The 17,743-nt window shown below is 39.6% G+C and overlaps 1 protein-coding gene across 1 annotated transcript in view; it reads left to right on the forward strand.

Annotated features, from left to right (window-relative positions):
• Positions 1-1,073: 1,073 nt before the first annotated feature.
• Positions 1,074-17,743, forward strand: part of LOC138847798 (vomeronasal type-2 receptor 116-like) — a 43,725-nt gene continuing 27,055 nt past the window's right edge. Inside the window, exons 1-4 of the mRNA XM_070067604.1 lie at positions 1,074-1,234; positions 4,487-4,778; positions 6,562-7,368; positions 17,377-17,637. Coding sequence (XP_069923705.1) covers positions 1,074-1,234; positions 4,487-4,778; positions 6,562-7,368; positions 17,377-17,637 — 1,521 coding nt within the window. The remainder of the gene's footprint in view (positions 1,235-4,486; positions 4,779-6,561; positions 7,369-17,376; positions 17,638-17,743) is intronic.

Genomic DNA, 17,743 nt, shown 5'->3' on the forward strand with positions numbered 1-17,743 from the left:
ATCAAATTGAGTCATTTCCTTGGAAGCAAAATCTATACAATTTAAAGTAATCCATTGAAAACATGCAAGGAAATTCTGTTGAGAATGTTTTCTCTGAAAAGTGAGGGAAAATAAGTGTGATGAGGAAGTCAGTGTTTGGAGCAGAGCATAGTTCCTTTCATTTGTCACATGGAAACCATGTAATGCTGACGGGGCTTCCAGAATTCTGAATGGGGAGAGCATCAGTGAAGTGGGAAACTGGATTAATAGTGTGCAGAGGTACATATGGGAGTGAACTTGTACCCTTTTCTGGATATGCCTACACATTTACAATCACAAAGCCCATTTTTTCCCAGCAGAGTTCTGTAGACTTGAGAGTGATATTAGTTAGACACAGCACTGAAGAGACTGGGTGGGGAGCACAGAGTCATCAGTGATGAATATCAGCCCTTGACTTCTATCCTGCAGATATGTGGAATGATGCAACTGGATGTTTTGTTGATCCCAGCACCAACTCTTTCAGAACTAGCCAAACACACCAAGAAGGGCACTGGACTAACAGCCATTTGTGCGCTGTCCAATCATTCAGTGGTCCCCAGTGCCTTGTTGGGCCATGATGAAATCACACAAGGAGGAAAGGAATGAGAGTCCAAAACATGTTTTTCAAATGTGTTTTCCCCCAGAATGGAGGGTGACAGGTGCAGGGCCCCAGGGCAGGGTGATCCCTTGAGTTTCTGTATGAGACACAGTGAAGCAATGAAAAGGCCGAGTTCCAAGTGCTGTGCTGATCACAGGGACACTAAGGGCAATGTCTCACTGCATGTCTCACTTCCTTAGAAATGACTGCCTGTAGTTGCTAGATGTGCCCCTTTCTGACTCACTAGATTGGCACACAGCAATACTGGGAATCAGCTGCGCCCTGCACAGGGAGCAATTCTCTACAGGTTTTTGAGCCAGCCACCACCTGCCAGCTCCTTGTTCCCTTCTCTCAACTGACATTTTGGGCTTCATCTCTGCATTGTGATAACCCTGGCAAGATGTTGTCTATGAGCCTTCTGTGCCTACTCCTGCACACTATACACACTTCACAGGGCATGACTTACAGCCAATGCCATCATTACCTTAAGCCAAGTATCAACCAAGATGGAGACCTGATCCTGGGTGGATTTTTCCCTCTCTACTACCCAGAACCAGAAACTGAAAAGCTCCAGATGTCTTTTATATATCCTCCCAAGCATAGAACTGTTGTGTCTTGGTAAGTTCAAGATTGTATGCATGTATTAAGTGTGGTTATGATAGAATGTGAGTGTATATTACTGTGTTTAATCCTTTCTGAGAATTCTGGAAGGTATGCAAAAAGTGGCAGAAATGCCAATAAAGAAGGGCACAGATTCCTTCCTTTCTTGTTCCTTCCATGTCTTCCTGTTCATTTTTCTATTTGCTTCTTATTTCTTCAAGGACAGAGCAGTGACATTAATATCTCTGTGCCCAATCCATTTTCTTGGATATCTCAGGAGCAGGCCTGGTCATAATGTGGGGACTCCAGATCCCATCCTACCTGCTTGCATGGAGTGAGCACAGGTGTCCTGAGACACTGAGACCCTGGTCTGGGGTCAGTGTTAGGATTAAGGGGTCACTCTGAGTGTCAGTGCTGACAAGAGCATTGTCAAAATGCAACCGAGAGTGAGTCCATGTGTGTCTGAGATGTGCCACCATAACAGACGGTGTCTAACCACATGTCAATAACTGAGCCCCAACAGACTGCAGGCATCAAGTCCCTGAAAGTCATAAGGAGAAAGGGGTTTATCTTCTCCAATTCTGTCACTTGGATCCTGAAGGTTCTTCTCCAGGAACCACACAGAAACTGCATTAATTCTGGGCTTGACGCACCTGAGCAGCATGTGTTTTAGTAACTGTTAACATTAATGTGTGGTGAGGATTAGAAACAGACATCCTGTCTCTGCACCCTTGGTGGTGGTGGCAGTGGAGTGTGCTTCTGACTCACTGCAGAGAACCATATGCTCATGTGTTCAGAAGAGGGTGAGGCGGAGAGATGTTGGTTTAAATGGTGTGTGTTGGTGCTTGTCAGTGCCTTTTGGAATTTAATGCTTATCAGTTCAGCAGGTTGCCAAGCACTGGGGGCAACTGATAATGTGGCTGGTGACCTTTGAGGCACAGTGTTACCGTGTGCTCTCTCCTAGTCTGTGTTTTCACAGTGTTCTGTCCCTTCTCAATGTTTCATTGATTTTGTCTGTTCTTAATTTGTATATTCTTAGCCAAGATGCCTAATGGGACATTTATGGTAAACATTTTAAGCATGTGAATCTTCTGGTTGTGCGGCAGCTACGGATTGTACTCTGTCTGATATAGGGAGATAGGATGTGATTATCTGAAGGTGAGTTAATCTCTCATCTCAGGGATGCTGTGTGGGAGACAGGGAGGACCTGCCTTTTGGTAATCTTAGGGTGAAAGCTTTAGATCATGCCATGGAGATGAGGCCAGGCTTTTCTCTCTGCCTTCTCTTCCCCAGGTAGAAAAGTGTCTGGCCACTCTATTTTGTGCAGACCTGCCAGCCCTCTTGTGCTTGTCACAGTCTAAAATTGCATATGCTTCAATCCCCTTGATGGGCTCAGATGATTGATGCTTTCTGGAGTTTGACTTCAAGCTCCAGCTTCAATACAGGGAAATAACTTCCCTACAGCTGATGGAAGATACGTTGTTACTTGCCTGACTGATGGGAATTATTTTATGTGCATATCCCATACTTGTTTGCCCAGTATTTGGCCTTTGACTTGGCATTCATTTTGTGTGACTCTAATATTCTAATGATAATTTTTATTTAATAAACTGTATATTTTTCTGAGATGATAGGATGCATCATTGAATAATGAGATAAAGTTTTTTTTATCAAGGTTCTTTAAAATAGTTACCAAATCATTGCTGATAAAACTGCAGATGTTCATCACCCGCTTACAAATCCCCACACTCCTTTTCAGTGTCTCCACATCCTTCATTCTTTCTCTCCTGCATACCACTCATTTGTCTTGTGTCTGTAAGGATCAGCCTGTTATGGACACTTCATGTGAATTGATTCATATCCTTTGTGGTCTTTTGTGATGACATCTTGCAGTGCACCATGTTTTCCTGTTTTATCCATGCTGTGGCTTGCAGCAATATTTAGTATACTTTTCTCAACATTGTCTTCAGGGACAAAAGAATTAAGCTAGCCAACTTTAAGCTGATAGCAAGTGCTATAGATATCCTGGGGTGAATGCGTTATGCCCTTTGAAATGAAATATTATACTAGGAAGGCCAATGTATAAAAGAAAAAAGTTTATTCAATGGTTTTAATTTATCATTCAAATAAATAGAGCTAAGCTATGGACACATGCCAGGAACACAATTTATTTCTCAGGTCAACTTCATTGTTAACAAGAAAGTCCTCTGTACGATCTGAAAACCTCCTGGGATTATATGTGTATAGAATGGTGATTTTTACCTATCAGATACAATTAAATTTCAAACTCCACATATAAGAATAACATGTACAACACTGTGTGACATAATAGAGAAATACCTTTCAACTATAAGCAAAGCACTGCCAATTACAAACTGTATGAATATATATTGTAATATTGAGGAAAAGGACAAATTCTTAGTTATGCCCCAAATAGAAACATATCCAAGTACAAAGGACTAAAGGAATGACTGGATAAATATATTGAGTCCCATGTAACTTATTACCAGAAAGGAATTTTCTTAGCATTCAAATTATGGAAGAAATGTAAGAAATTAGAAAAATCCAGAATTCCAAAGGAATGCATAGTGAGATAACAGAACATATACCCTTTTAGGTACATAAAACAGGAAAGCTCTTCTTAAATTCTAAGAAATCAAATTTTCACTTAAGTTATTTAGAAAAATGGAGAGAATATGCAAATATAAAATATGAAATGATAATTCAATACAGAGAAAAATGAAAAGCAAGTGAACATCTCCAATTATCCAACAGAGTTTATGGATAAATTCTTATGTTTGAAAGAAAACAAAAAGTTAAAGCTGACTTGAACAGAGTGAAATATTGTATTAGGAAATTATAGCAAGGACAGGGGTCAAATGGCTCAGATGGACCTAGCTGAGGAGGAGAAAGTTCTAAAATTTGGGACAACTGATGAGTCAGGTGGTATTCAGCCTACTCCAGAAAATACTGAAAACAGAAATGCTTGCTCCTGGGTGTTGTCCTTAAGTTGGGACACATCAAGGCTTTCCTAAAGGGTTCCTGAAGGTGAGTGTGAGAACAGACATGGTTTATTTCAGAGGAGTTCAAGGGCCATTCCACAATCTTCTAGAGTGCTTGGAACTTTACTCACACCTCCTCCTTTTGCTAGAGCTGAGGCACCACTGAGTGGAAGCCTGAGTCTGATCATTGCTGCCTCAGGGCGGGGCTGTGTTGTTGCTCCAAATTCCATAGTCTCACCCTTCTCCCTGATGCTGCTCCTCTCTTTAGGTGGCTGTGGAAGAACTACCAATATGTGCTGGCCTTCCGCTTTGCCATCCAGGAGATCAATAAAAACCCCCAGCTACTCCCCAACCTGACCCTCGGTTTCAAATTCTACAATGCCTTTGCCAGTGAACAGTACACCTTATTGAGCATAGTGTATTGGTTGTTTGGGGCCACTATAGCTTTACCTAACTACACCTGCCATACACAAGGCAGACATGTTGCCATCATTGCTGGAACCACATCAGCATTGTCTGTTGAATTTGGAACGCTTTTGGAGCTCTACAAAACCCCACAGGTAATGAGTTGTGAATCTGGAGAACAATAGTTGAATCTCCTCCAACACTATTCTCTCACCTCTGAAGAAAGGGAAATGCGGCATCTCCCTGTGGTATGAGACTGACCCCATGGGAATTCCTGGGGTGATTAATAGTGGAGGGAGAAGAAACAAAAGGAAGTAGCAGGGAATGCTGAGAGCCTCCCCCCAGATGACTGTCTAGGGCCTGTGTATCCATCCCCCACCAGCTGGAGACATTGGCAAATACAGCTCCATACTGCATCAGACATGTCCACAGCACACAGAGGTATCCTGTCCTAGTGCAGCACTGTCTTGGGAGGGATCCAGAGACCAAGCAATATTAGATGTCAAGATATAAAGACTTGCACATATGGTTTCTGTTTGGGCAAGTCTGATGGCTATGTGAGTTCAAAGATTTCCAAGGCAGTTTTTAAGATGATCGATTTATTTGAAAGCATTAGGGATTGGGAAAGTTACACCCCCACCCCCCAACATGGAGAGGGAGAGAGAGAGCAGAAGGGAGAGAGAGAATGGGAGAGAGAGCTTCTATTCACAGGTTTACTCCATTAATGCCCACAATAGCCATATATGAGTCAGGTAGAAGCCAGGAGCTAGGAACTGAATGCAGATCTCCCAGTTAAGTGGCTGTGGTCCAGCACTTGTGTCATGTTCTGCTGCCTTTTCAGGCATGTTTGCAGGAAGGTGGATAAGAAGTGGTGTAGCCAAGCCTTGAACTGGATGGAGTTCTGAAATGGGATGCTGGTGTTACAAGTTGGAACTTAACTCATCTGACCCAAACTGGCTACACCCAGAATGTTGAGGCTCAATTCAAGTTAGACTGGAATTCACCTAATCCCTGTGCCCAATCATCCTTTTTTCACAGGCACACAAATCGATTTCTTTGCAGCATTCCCAGTCATAATTGTGCTTACTAGTCCTCATGTCTTGCTGTTTTTATTTGAGGGCCAGAGAAATACACACATAGACACACACACACACACACACACACAAAACAGACGGACAGAATTCCCATCCGCTGGTTCACTCACCAATACCTCCCATGATGTTGGACTTAATCTGCCACAGCAGAAGCATAGAGCCAGGAATGAAACCCCATATGAATGTAATAAATCAAATTACTTGAGCTATAATTATTGTCTCCCAGAGTCTGCACTAGCAACTTAGAGATACTTCACCAGGGACCTGCTACACAAGCAAAAATCAGGACGTGTATCTGCCAAACATGGGCCACCTGGTGATCAGAGGATTCTGGTTTGGAAAAATTATTTTGCCCCAAATCAAAGAGGGTTGGTGATTGTATCCTTGGAGACAATGCAGGATTCCTGTGGTAATCAGTGCACTCCAGATACAAAGAGATCAACACAGTAGAGATTTCTGTCTCAGAGTTATCTACAATGGTGGCTGCTGGAGGAGGTGGCTCTGCTCCACCAGTCACCCTGGGCAAGGATGGGGAAAGACCACTGGCTGGGTGAAGTAACATCCAAAGTTCCTTCTTCCTCAGTCCCCACTGCAGCACAGGAAGAGCATACAGAAACTGACAGATTTTCTTTAAATGTACATTTATTAACCTAAAGCAATGGGCATGTGAAGCATGGTCTTCTCTGTGGCCAAGATAGCAGGATTTGTCCATTCCTGCCATGCACTTTGTCTTTACTCAGTAGCATACTGCAGAAGGAATCCCTTGTTTAGAATTTTTTTCACTCACTTCCGAGAAACAACCCAAATCCCACAAAAGTTTGATCGTGTTTTTCTTTGCTTTTAGCTCACCTATGGCCCTTTTGATCCCATGCTAAATGATAAGGACCAGTTTCCCTCACTCTATCAGATGGCCAGCAGTGACAGCTCTTTGGGCCATGGAATGATCTCCTTGTTGCTGCATTTTGGTTGGACTTGGGTGGCGCTCTTTGTGTCTGATGACATGAAGGGAGAGCAGTTCCTTCAGTACTTTGAAGCAGCGATGCTCAAGAAAGGAATCTGTGTGGCCTTTACAGTTAAGCTCCCTGTCACAAAGAAGTTGTATGCGGATAGTGATCTCACTTTCATGAGTAGCATCAGAGTTTCATCTGCAAATGTGCATATACTCTATGGTGATGTAAGAGGTCTCATCAGTGTGGACATTTCAGTGCAGTCATATTTAACCATGGGGAAGGTGTGGATCATGACATCAAAGTGGGATCTTGTCATTTCTGAGACAAACCACATGCTGCACTCTTTGCATGGAGGCTTCTCTTTTTCACCCCACAAGGAAGAAATCCCTGGCCTCAAACTTTTTGTCAAGATGGCAAAGCCTTCTCACTACCCAGAAGACTTTTACTTCAGTAAATTATGGCTTTTTCATCTGGCCTGCTCACTTGAAGGATCATTTTGTGGACATATTGGAACCTGCTCACCAAATACTTCCTTAGAGTTTCTTCCAGGACATATTGACTTGCTGACCATATCTGACTCCAGCTATTTAGTCTACAATGCTGTCTACACAGTGGCCCACGTCCTCCATAAAATGATTTTGGAGAAAGTAGAAATGAGATCCTTAGCAGAAGCATCCCAGCCCAAGATTCTTCCCTGGCAGGTAAACCTCCCCTGGAACAGAACAGACACTGCCCACTTGATGGAATCTAGAGATGTTTTATTAAGGTATAGCATCATGACCCTGCTCTCATTTCAAGGTCAACAGGATTGCAATGGATGATTTTTTAAAATTATTTCTTTATTTGAGAGGTAGAGTTACAATAAGAGGGAGAGACAGAGAGAAAGGCCTTCCATCTGCTGGTTCCCTTCCCAAAAAACTGCAATGGCTGGAGCTGGGCTGATCGAAGCCAGGTGCCTGGATGTTCTTCTGGGTCACCCACATGGGTTCAGGGGCCCCTGCACTTGGACCTGGAAGCTGGGATCTTTCCATTGGTTACAGCTATATCTGTGATTGTTGACTTTGGCTGGAGTTTTCAGTCATTGCCGATTTTGAATGTATACTATTAGAAATTGTATCAGAAAATAGTGTTTTTTTACTTTGCATAACTAAGACTTTCACATTTTATTTATTTATTTAAAGGGCACAGATTTCATGTATTTATATGTCAATGTGAGAAAAATAACAACACTTCCCACCCTTTCTCCCTCACTCCCACCCTTCATCCTCCTTCTTTTATATTTCTTTTAATTTTTGTGATAACATACTTTCAGCCTACTTTATAATCATATGCTTAAACCTCTACTAAAGAAGGAATTTAACCAGTAGTAAGTGGATCACTTTCTCAGGAGTATAGTATACGTGGGCTATAGATAAGAATCAAATCTCAGGATATCTATGTCACTCATTTATGTTTATATTTAAAAATGCATACAAACAATAAGTAAAATGAACATATAATTAGATCTGTACTATTAAGTTTAGTCTCTGAAAATATTTTAGTGAATAATTCTCATCTTTATCAGAACCCATTATTTTAAAAGAAATTTTATTTATGTTATATAGGTTTCATGTATTTCATGTATACAATTTAGGAACATAGTGATAATTCCCCTCCTAGCCTCTCTCCTGCTCACACTCCAACTCATCCCCCTCCTCCCTCTCCAATTCCAACTCTTAATTTTTGCAAAGATCTATTTCCAGTTTACTTAATGATCGTATGGTTAACCCTACACTAAGTAAAAGAGTTCAACAAATAGTGTGAAGAAAAAACCTCTCTCTTCTTCAGCAGAAGAGACAAGGGTTGTAAACCATTATTAAATCTCAAAATGTTTGTTTCACTCCAATACATTATATTTCAGGTACTGTAATAGTTACCTTGGTTCAGAAAAAATATATGGTATCTATCTTTTTGGGACTGGCTTATTTCACTAAGTATAATGGTTTCCAGTTGCATCATTGCACAAGGCAGGATTTCATTTTTTTCAGCTGAGTAGTAAGCCATAGTGTATATATGCCATAATTCCTTTATCCAGTCAACAGTTGATGGATGTCTGGGGTGAATCCATATCTTAGCTATTGAAAATTGTGCTGTAATGAACATGAGGGTACAGATAACTCCTTCAGGTGCTGATTTCTTTTGGTTTGGGTAAATTCCCAGGAGTGGGATGGCTGGATCATATGGTAGGTCTGTATTCAGGTTTTTTTTTTAATAGAAAGCTTTTATTTAATAAATATAAATTTTCAAAGTACAACTTCTGTGGTTCTTCCCCCCATACCCACCCTCCTACAATCCCAAACAATCCCACCACTTACTAGTGCTCCCATCCCCTCTTCATTGATTTATTTTTAATTATCTTTATATACAGAAGATCAACTCTGTACTAAAAGTAAAGATTTCAACAGTTTGCACCCACACAAACACACAGAGGATAAAGTACTGTTTGAAGACTAGTTTTACTGTTAATTCTCATAGCACAATACATTAAGGACAGAGACCCTACATGGGGAACAAGTGTAGAGTGATTCCTGTTGTTGATTTAACAATTGACAGTCTTATTTATGATGTCAGTGATCAACCGAGGCTCTTGTCATGAGCTACCAAGGCTATGGATGCTTCTTGAGTTTAGACAAGGCCATATTCAAAGTGGAAATTCTCTTCTCCCTTCAGAGAAAGTTACCTGCTCTTTTGATGGCCTCCTTTCCACCGGGATCTCAGTCACAAAGATCTTTCATGAAAGGTATATTTTTGCCACAGTGACTTGGATTTCCATGCCTGAAATGCTCTCCTGAGCTTTCTAGACAGATCTGAATGCCTAAAGGGCTGATTCTGAGGCCAGAGTGCTGTTTAGGGCATTTGCCATTCTATGAGTCTGCTATGTGGCCTGCTTTCCATGTTGAATCGTTCTCTCCCTGTTAATTCCATGAATTGTTATTAGCAGACATTTTTCTTTGGCACTTAATCCTATCTTTATGATCATTTATGAACTTAAACTGATCACTTTAACTAATAAGGTGGCATTGGTACCTGCCAACTTAATGAGATTTGGAGTCCCATGGGAAGTTTTTAGCTTTACCCTTAGGGATAACTCCAAGGAACGTGTGCTGAACTGTCCATCTCCCCCCTCTATATTCCCACTCCTATTTTAAAGAGGGATAAATTTTCAATTGGATTTAACCACCTAAGAATTAATGTGTGTTAAGTAAAGTGTTCAACCAATGGTATTAAGAAGAAAAAGAAAATACTAAAAAGAATAAAATAGAAAGCTGTTCCTTGACAGTCATGACAAGCGCTGATCAAGTCATTTCTTCTTATAGTGTCAGTTTCACTCCTACAGGTTTCCTTTTAGGTGCTCAGTTGGTTGTCACAGGTCAGGGAGAACCTATGATATTTATCCATTTGGGACTGGCTTATTTCACTCAGCATGATGTTTTCCAGATTCCTCCATTTTGTTGCAAATGACCAGATTTCACTTTTATTTATTTATTTTTTTGCCGCTGTTAGTATTCTATAGAGTATATATCCAATAATTTATTTATTTTTCTAGGTGCAAATTTTTTTTTTATTTAGTAAATATAAATTTCCAAAGTACAGTTTATGGATTACAATGGCTTTCCCCCCAATAATTTCCCTCCCACTTGCACCCCTCCCATCTCCCGTTCCCTCTCCCATTCCATTCACATCAAGATTCATTTTTCAATTATCTTTATATACAGAAGATCGATTTAGTATATATTAAGTAAATATTTCATCAGTTTGCACCCACACAGAAACACAAAGTGTAAAATACTGTTTCAGTACTAGTTATAGCATTACTTCACATTGGACAGCATATTAAGGACAGATCCCACATAAGAAGTAAGTACACAGTGACTCCTGTTGTTGACTTAACAATTTGACACTCTTGTTTATGGCGTCAGTAATCTCCCCATGCTCCAGTCATGAATTTCCAAGGCTATGGAAGCCTTTTGAGTTCACAGGCTTCGATCTTTTTTAGAAAAGGTCATAGTCAAAGTGGAAGTTCTCTCCTCCCTTCAGAGAAAGTTACCTCCTTCTTTGATGGTCTGTTCTTTTTACTGGGATATCACTCGCAGAGATCTTTGATTTAGGTTTTTTTTTTTTTTCCAGAGTGTCTTGGTTTTCCATGCCTGAAATACTCTCATGGGCTCTTTAGCCATATCCAAATGCCTTAAGGGCTGATTCTGAGGCCAGAGTGCTACTTAGGACATCTGCCATTCTGAGTCTGCTGTGTATCCCACTTCCCATGAAGGATCGTTCTCTCCCTTTTTTATTCTATCAGTTAGTATTAGCAGACACTAGTCTTGTTTGTGTGATCCCTTTGACTCTTAGACCTATCAGTGTGATCAATTTTGAACTGAAATTGATCACTTGGACTAGTGAGATGGCATTGGTACATGCCACCTTGATGGGATTGAATTGGAATACCTGGTATGTTTCTAACTCCACCATTTGGGGCAAGTCCGATTGAGCATGTCCCTACTTGTACATCTCCTCTCTCTCTTATTCCCACTCTTATATTTAACATGATCACTTTTCAGTTAAAATTTAAACACCTAAGAATAATTGTGTGTTAATTACAGAGTTCAACCAATAGTACTAGAACAAAAAATACTAAAATGGATAAAGTATGACATTGTACCTCAACAGTCAGGACAGGAGCTGATCAAGTCACTATTTCTCATAGTGTCCATTTCACTTCAACAGGTTTCCCCTTTGGTGCTGTTAGTTGTCACGGATCAGGGAGAACCTATGATATTTATCCATTTGGGAATGGCTTATTTCACTCAGCATGAGGTTTTCCAGATTCCTCCATTTTGTTTCAAATGACCGGATTTCACTTTTATTCTTTTTTTTATCTGCTGTTAGTATTCTATAGAGTAAATATCCAATAATTTCTTTAAGCATTCTTCCATTGATGGGCAACTAGGTTGATTCTAAGTCTTAGCTATTGTTAATTGAGCTGAGATAAACATTGAGCTCTTTCTTTTTGCCAATTTAAATTCCCTAGGGTAAATTTCGAGGAGTAGGATGGCTGGGTCATAGGGTAGGGCTATATTTAGAGAGAGAGAGAGAGAAACAGAGAGAGAGAGAGAGAGGGTCTTACATCCAATGGTATGCTCTCCAGTTGGCCACAAGGGTAGAGCCACACTGTTTTGAAGCCAGGAGCCAGGAGCTTCTTCCAGGTCTCCCACATGGGTGCAGAGGTCCAAGGACTTAGACCATCTTCTACTGCTTTCCCAGGCCATAGCAGAGAGCTGGATCAGAAGTGGAGGAGCTAGTCTCCAACTGGCACCCATATGGGTTGCTGGTGCTTTAGGCCAGGGCGTTAACCTGCCGTGCCACAGCCCCAACCCCCATAGTGACTTTTCCAGTTTGCATTCTCACCAAAAGTGCATTAGTGTGCCTTTTTCCTCATATCCTCACCAGCATCTGTTGTTCATTGATTTCTCTATGAAATCCATTCTAAACTGGGTGAGGCGAAACCACATTGTGGATTTGATTTGCGTTTCCCTGATGGCTAGTGGTGCTGAACATTTTTTCATGTGTCTGTTGACCATTTTGATTTCCTCTTTTGAAAAACGTCTGTTTAGGCCCTTGGCCCATGTCTTAAGTGGGTTGTTTTATTGTGGTGGAGTTAGTTTATCTCTTTGTAGATTCTGGCTATTGATTCTTTATCAGTTGCATAGTTTGCAAACATTTTTTTCCCATTCTCTTGGTTGCCTCTTCAGTTTCCTGACTTTTTTTGCATTACATAAACTTCTCAATTTGATGTAATCCCAGTTGTTAATTTTGGCTTTGACTTCCTGTGCTTCTGGGGTCTTTTCCAAGAAGTCTTGGCCTGTGCCTACGTCTTGCAGGTTTTCTCCAAAGTTCTCTAATAATTTGATGGTGTCAGGTCATAAATTTAGATCTTTAATCCATGTTGGAGGGATTTTTGTGTAAGGTGTAAAGTGTGGAAATTCAGTTTCCACAGCACCATTTGTTGTATAGACTGTTCTTGCTCCAGGAATTGGTTTTAACTCCTTGATCAAAAATAAGTTGGGGGGCCAGTGCTGTGGCACAGTGGGTGAAAGCCCTAGCCCGAAGCACTGGCATCTCATATGGGCACTGTTTCTAGTCTCAGCTTCTCCTCTTCTGATCCAGCTCTCTGCTATGTCCTGGGATAGCAGTAGAAGATGGCCCAAGTCTTTGGGCTTCTGCCTCTATGTTGGAGATCTGGAAGAAGCTCCTTCTCCTGGCTGCGGATCGGTGCTGCTCTAGGAGTTGCGGCCATCTGGGGCGTGAACCAGCAGATGGAAGACCTCTCTCTATTGTCTCTGACTCTCTCTGTAACTCTGCATTTCATATAAATTAAATAAATCTTATAAAATAGAAGTTGGTTATAGATGTTTGGATTGATTTCAGGTGTTTCTGTTCTGTTCCATTGGTCTATCCATCTGTTTTTGTACCAGTACTAGGCAATTTTGATTATAACTGCCCTGTAGTATGTCTTGAATCTGTTATTGGGATGCCTCTAGCTCTGTTTTTGTTGTATAAGATTGCTTTGGCTATTCGAGGTCTCCTGTGCCTCCATATGAATTTCAGCATTTTTTTCCAAATCTGAGAAGAACATCTTTGATATTTTGATTGGTATCACATTAAATCTATAAAGTGATTTTGGAAGAATGGACATTTTGATGATATTGATGATTCCAATCCACAACCATGTAAAATTTCTTCATTTTTTGGTATCTTCTTCTATTTCTGTAAAGTTTTGTAATTCTCATCATAGAGTTCTTTGACATCCTTGGTTAAGTTTACTCCAAGATATTTGATTTTTTTTAGCTATTGTGAGTGATATTGATCTTAGAAGTTCTTTTTTAGCTGTGGCATTGCCTGTGTATACAAAGGCTGTTGATTTTTGTACATAGTTTTTATATCCTGGTACATAGCCAAACTCTTCTATGAGTTCCAATAATCTCTTAGTAGAGTTCTGTGGATCCTCTAAATAAAGAATCATATCATCTGCAAAGAGGGATAGTTTGACTTCTTCCTTCCCAATTTGTATCCCCTTGATTTCTTTTCTTTCTTTTGCCTAATGGCTCTGGTTAAAACTTCTAGTACTGTATGAAATAACAATGATGAGAATGGGCATCCCTGTCTGGTACTGGATTTCAGTGGGAATGCTTGCAACTTTTCTCCACTGAGTAGAATGCTGACTGAGTGTTTGTCATAAATTTCCTTTGTTGTGTTGAGGAGTGTTCCTTCTATACACGGTTTACTTAGAGTTTTTCATCATGATAGGGTTTCGTATTTTTTCAAATGCTTTCTCTGCATCTATTGAGATAATCATATGGTTTTCTTCTGCAGGTTGTTAATGTGGTGTATCACATTGTTTGATTTGTGAATGCTGAACCATCCCTACATACCAAAGATAAATCCCAGGTGGTCTGGGTGGATGATATTTCTGATGTGGTGTTGCATTCTATTGGCTAGAATCTTATTGAGGATTTTTGTGTCCATGTCCATCAGGGTAATTGTTCTGTAATTCTCTTTCAATGTTGCATCATGTTTAAGTTTAGGAATTAAGGTGATGCTGGCTTCATAGAAAGAATTTGGGAGGATCCCTCTGTTTCAATTGTTTTGAATAGCTTGAGAAGGATTGGAGTTGGTTCTTTACATTTCAGGTAGAATTCAGCAGTGAATGCATCTGGTCCTGGGCTTTTCTTTGTTGTGAGGGCCTTTATTACTGATTCAATTTCTGTCTTGATTATGTGTCTGTTTAGGTTTTCTATATCTTCATGGTTCAAGGTAGGTCTTAGGTGTCCAGGAATCTATCCATTTCTGCTAGATTTCCCAGTTTGTTGGCATACAACTCTTTGTAGTAATTTCCGCTACCTCTTTTAATTTCTGTGGTGTCTGTTGTTAAATTTCCCTTTTTCATCTCTATTTTTATTGATTTCGGTCTTCTCTCTCCTTTTTTTGGTTAGTTGGGTCAATGGTTTGTCAATTTTGTTTATTTTTTTAAAAGTACTTCTTCATATTGCCGATATTTGGTAATGTTTTTTAGATTCAAATTTGTTGATTTCTTCTCTAATTTTAATTACAGATTTTGTTGCTGGTGGATTTCTTAAGAGAGCCATTCTAACAGGAGTGAAGTGAAACCTCATTGTGGTTTTGATTTGCATTTCCCTGATGGCTAGTGATCCTGAGCATATTTTTAAGTGTCTGTTAGCAATTTGAATTTCCTCTTTTGAAAAATGCCTATTCAAGTCCTTTGCCCATTTCTTTCTTAATGGGGTTGTATTTTTTGTTGTTGAATTTCTTAAGCTCTTTATAGATACTGCATGTTAACCCCTTATCAGTTGCATAGTTTGCAAATACTTTCTCCCATCTGTTGATAGCCTCTCCATTTTGCTGAGTGTTTCCTTTGTGGTGCAGTAGCTTTTCGGCTTGATGTAATCTCATTTGTTAATCTTGGCTTTGATTGCCTGTGCTTCTGGGGTCTTTTCAAGAGTCTTTGCCTATGCCAAAGTCTTGCAGAATTTCCCCAATGTTCTCTCGTAATTTGATGGTATTGGGTCATAGATTTAGGCCTTTGATCCATTTTGAGTGTGTTTTTGTGTAAGTTGTAAGGTATGGGTCTAATTTTACACTTCTGTAAGTGGAGATCCAGTTTCCCCAGCACAATTTGTTGAGGAGATTGTGCCTTCTTCAGGGATTTATTTTAGTTCCTTTGTCAAATATAAGTTGGTTGTGGATGCATGGATTGATTTCTGGAGTTAAGAGCCCATTACATTTATTCTCTTCTGTTTGTTGACTTACTTTTTCAGGGATTTCTATTGAACTTCATCTGATATGTTACGCAGGACAAAGTGCTTCAAGAATTCGAATGCAACTCATGAGAAAACAAAGATAAACAAATGGGTCAAATTTTTTGAAATTATGCAAAAACCAGAATATATGTACATATTGGATAGTAGTTATTACATTTGTATTTCTGTATACACTGTGGCCTATGTGCTTAGGAGATACATTTTTTGAAAGTAGAAATGAGTTCTACATAATATCCTAGAGTAGGTTCCATGCACTGCTGAGAAGAATGTAAAATCTTCAGCTGTAGGCTTGAAAGTTCTGTATATATCTGTTAGATCCATTTGGGCTATAGTGTCATTTAAATCTACTGTATCCTGGTGGATCTTCTGTCCTGTTGCTGTGTCTATTTCTGAGAGTGGAGTATTGAATTCCCCAAGTACTATTGTATTGGGGTCTAAGACTCCCTTTAAGATGACTCTGAGAAATACAGTGTGTTACAAAATCTGCAAGAATGAAGGAGCAGAAATTGTGGTCATATTTCTTATATACGAGACTACTGAGGATGCATGTTAGCACAGGATATGCCTTCTGGGTTACAGATGGTTTTGCCTGGATTTTCATCACAGCTTGTTTGAATCTACTCTTTCCCCATATATAGAATATATTTAGGAAGTTCTGTTTGCATGTGAAAAGTACAAATAGATGAATAAATTTGTTGAACAAATAGGTGTGTTATGTAGAAGACAAATATGTATCTGTAAAAATTAACATCAGAAAGTTCACTTCATAATCTATCTTCTATTTTACTTATAGGAGTGTTTTATTTTTTATTTTACTTTTTATTTTTTTGACAGGCAGAGTGGAAAGTGAGAGAGAGAGAGAGAGAGAGAGAGAGAGAGAGAGAGAAAGGTGTGCTGGTGCTACAAGGTGGAGGATTAGCCTATTGAGCCATGGCGCCGGCTGAGTGTTTTATTTTTATTTGTGATTAGATTCACACTTTAGAAAAGTAAACAGAATTATGAAGAATTCTTCCACAGAAATAACTATGGATTATTTGGAAATCTTCTGAAAATTATTTAAGAATTAATTGATAGCTATTTAAATATAAAAACTTAGTTTTATCCTGCAGCAGGTGTGTTGTACCCAGAATGTCAAGGGTTAACATATACTATCAGTAACCTCAGGACCATCAGTATATTTTAAATTTTGTTTTTGGCCATACAGTCCTACCTGCAATGTCAAAGATAACCACACTTACCATAAAAAGTGACCCAAAATATTTAGAGAAAAGACACTCATGTATTATTTCAAACTCTGTTAAGATATAAATACATATATCTATGTATCGTTGCATATATAGAGGACATGCACACATTTTTATAAATATGGATCTCAGTGCTAAGAGGGGTCTTGAGTCAGTTCATGGAAAATGTATATGATGAAATTAGCATGCATAGATATCTAATTTTTCAATCAAAATAACTGATATTTCATTCTATTTTTGAACCTTATGAAGGCCCTGTGTATGCACATAACTGTGACATATCACAACTGTCAAGGTATTTAAAAGACCAACCATGTTGTACTCAATTGGTTATATTAGGGTTAGCTTCCATAAAGCCCCACCTAAACCTTCTGGCTGCAGCAGAGCCTTGCAATAGTTCCCCTCTGAACCCCACAAACTACAATTTTTCTGACTGGATACAACCATTCTACTTTTATATTTGGGGGGCGGGGAACAAATGTTCTCTTCACTAGAAGTTGTTGACCATCCAAAGAATTAAACCTGGAACATAGAGAGGAGGGTAGAAAATGCTTGTTCAGTGCATATACATCTCCCTCTAATTTGAAAGGTCTCCCTGTTTCCACTTATTCCTGTTCTCCAGCTTCATCCAATCCTGAGGAAAATCCAGTTTACAAACCGTGCTGGAGATGATGTGTCTTTCCATGAAACAAGACACCATGTGGTACATTATGATATTCAGAACATTGTAAATTTTCCTGCTGGATTTCGGTTGCTGGTTAAAATTGGAGAATTTTCCTCTAAGAGTCCACATGACCAAGATTTGCTGATCAATGAAGACATTATAGAATGGCCTGTTGGATTCAAAAAGGTGCAGTTTTCTTTTTATATTGGATAACTACTACAGAGAGATCTGAGTAGAAATCTGAGTAGAGCCTTGGGAGATTAAGTGTGAAGTGACCATGTGATTCCCATTT

This window comes from Oryctolagus cuniculus (genome assembly GCF_964237555.1).
Source record: "Oryctolagus cuniculus chromosome 16 unlocalized genomic scaffold, mOryCun1.1 SUPER_16_unloc_1, whole genome shotgun sequence".
Lineage (NCBI taxonomy): Eukaryota > Metazoa > Chordata > Mammalia > Lagomorpha > Leporidae > Oryctolagus > Oryctolagus cuniculus.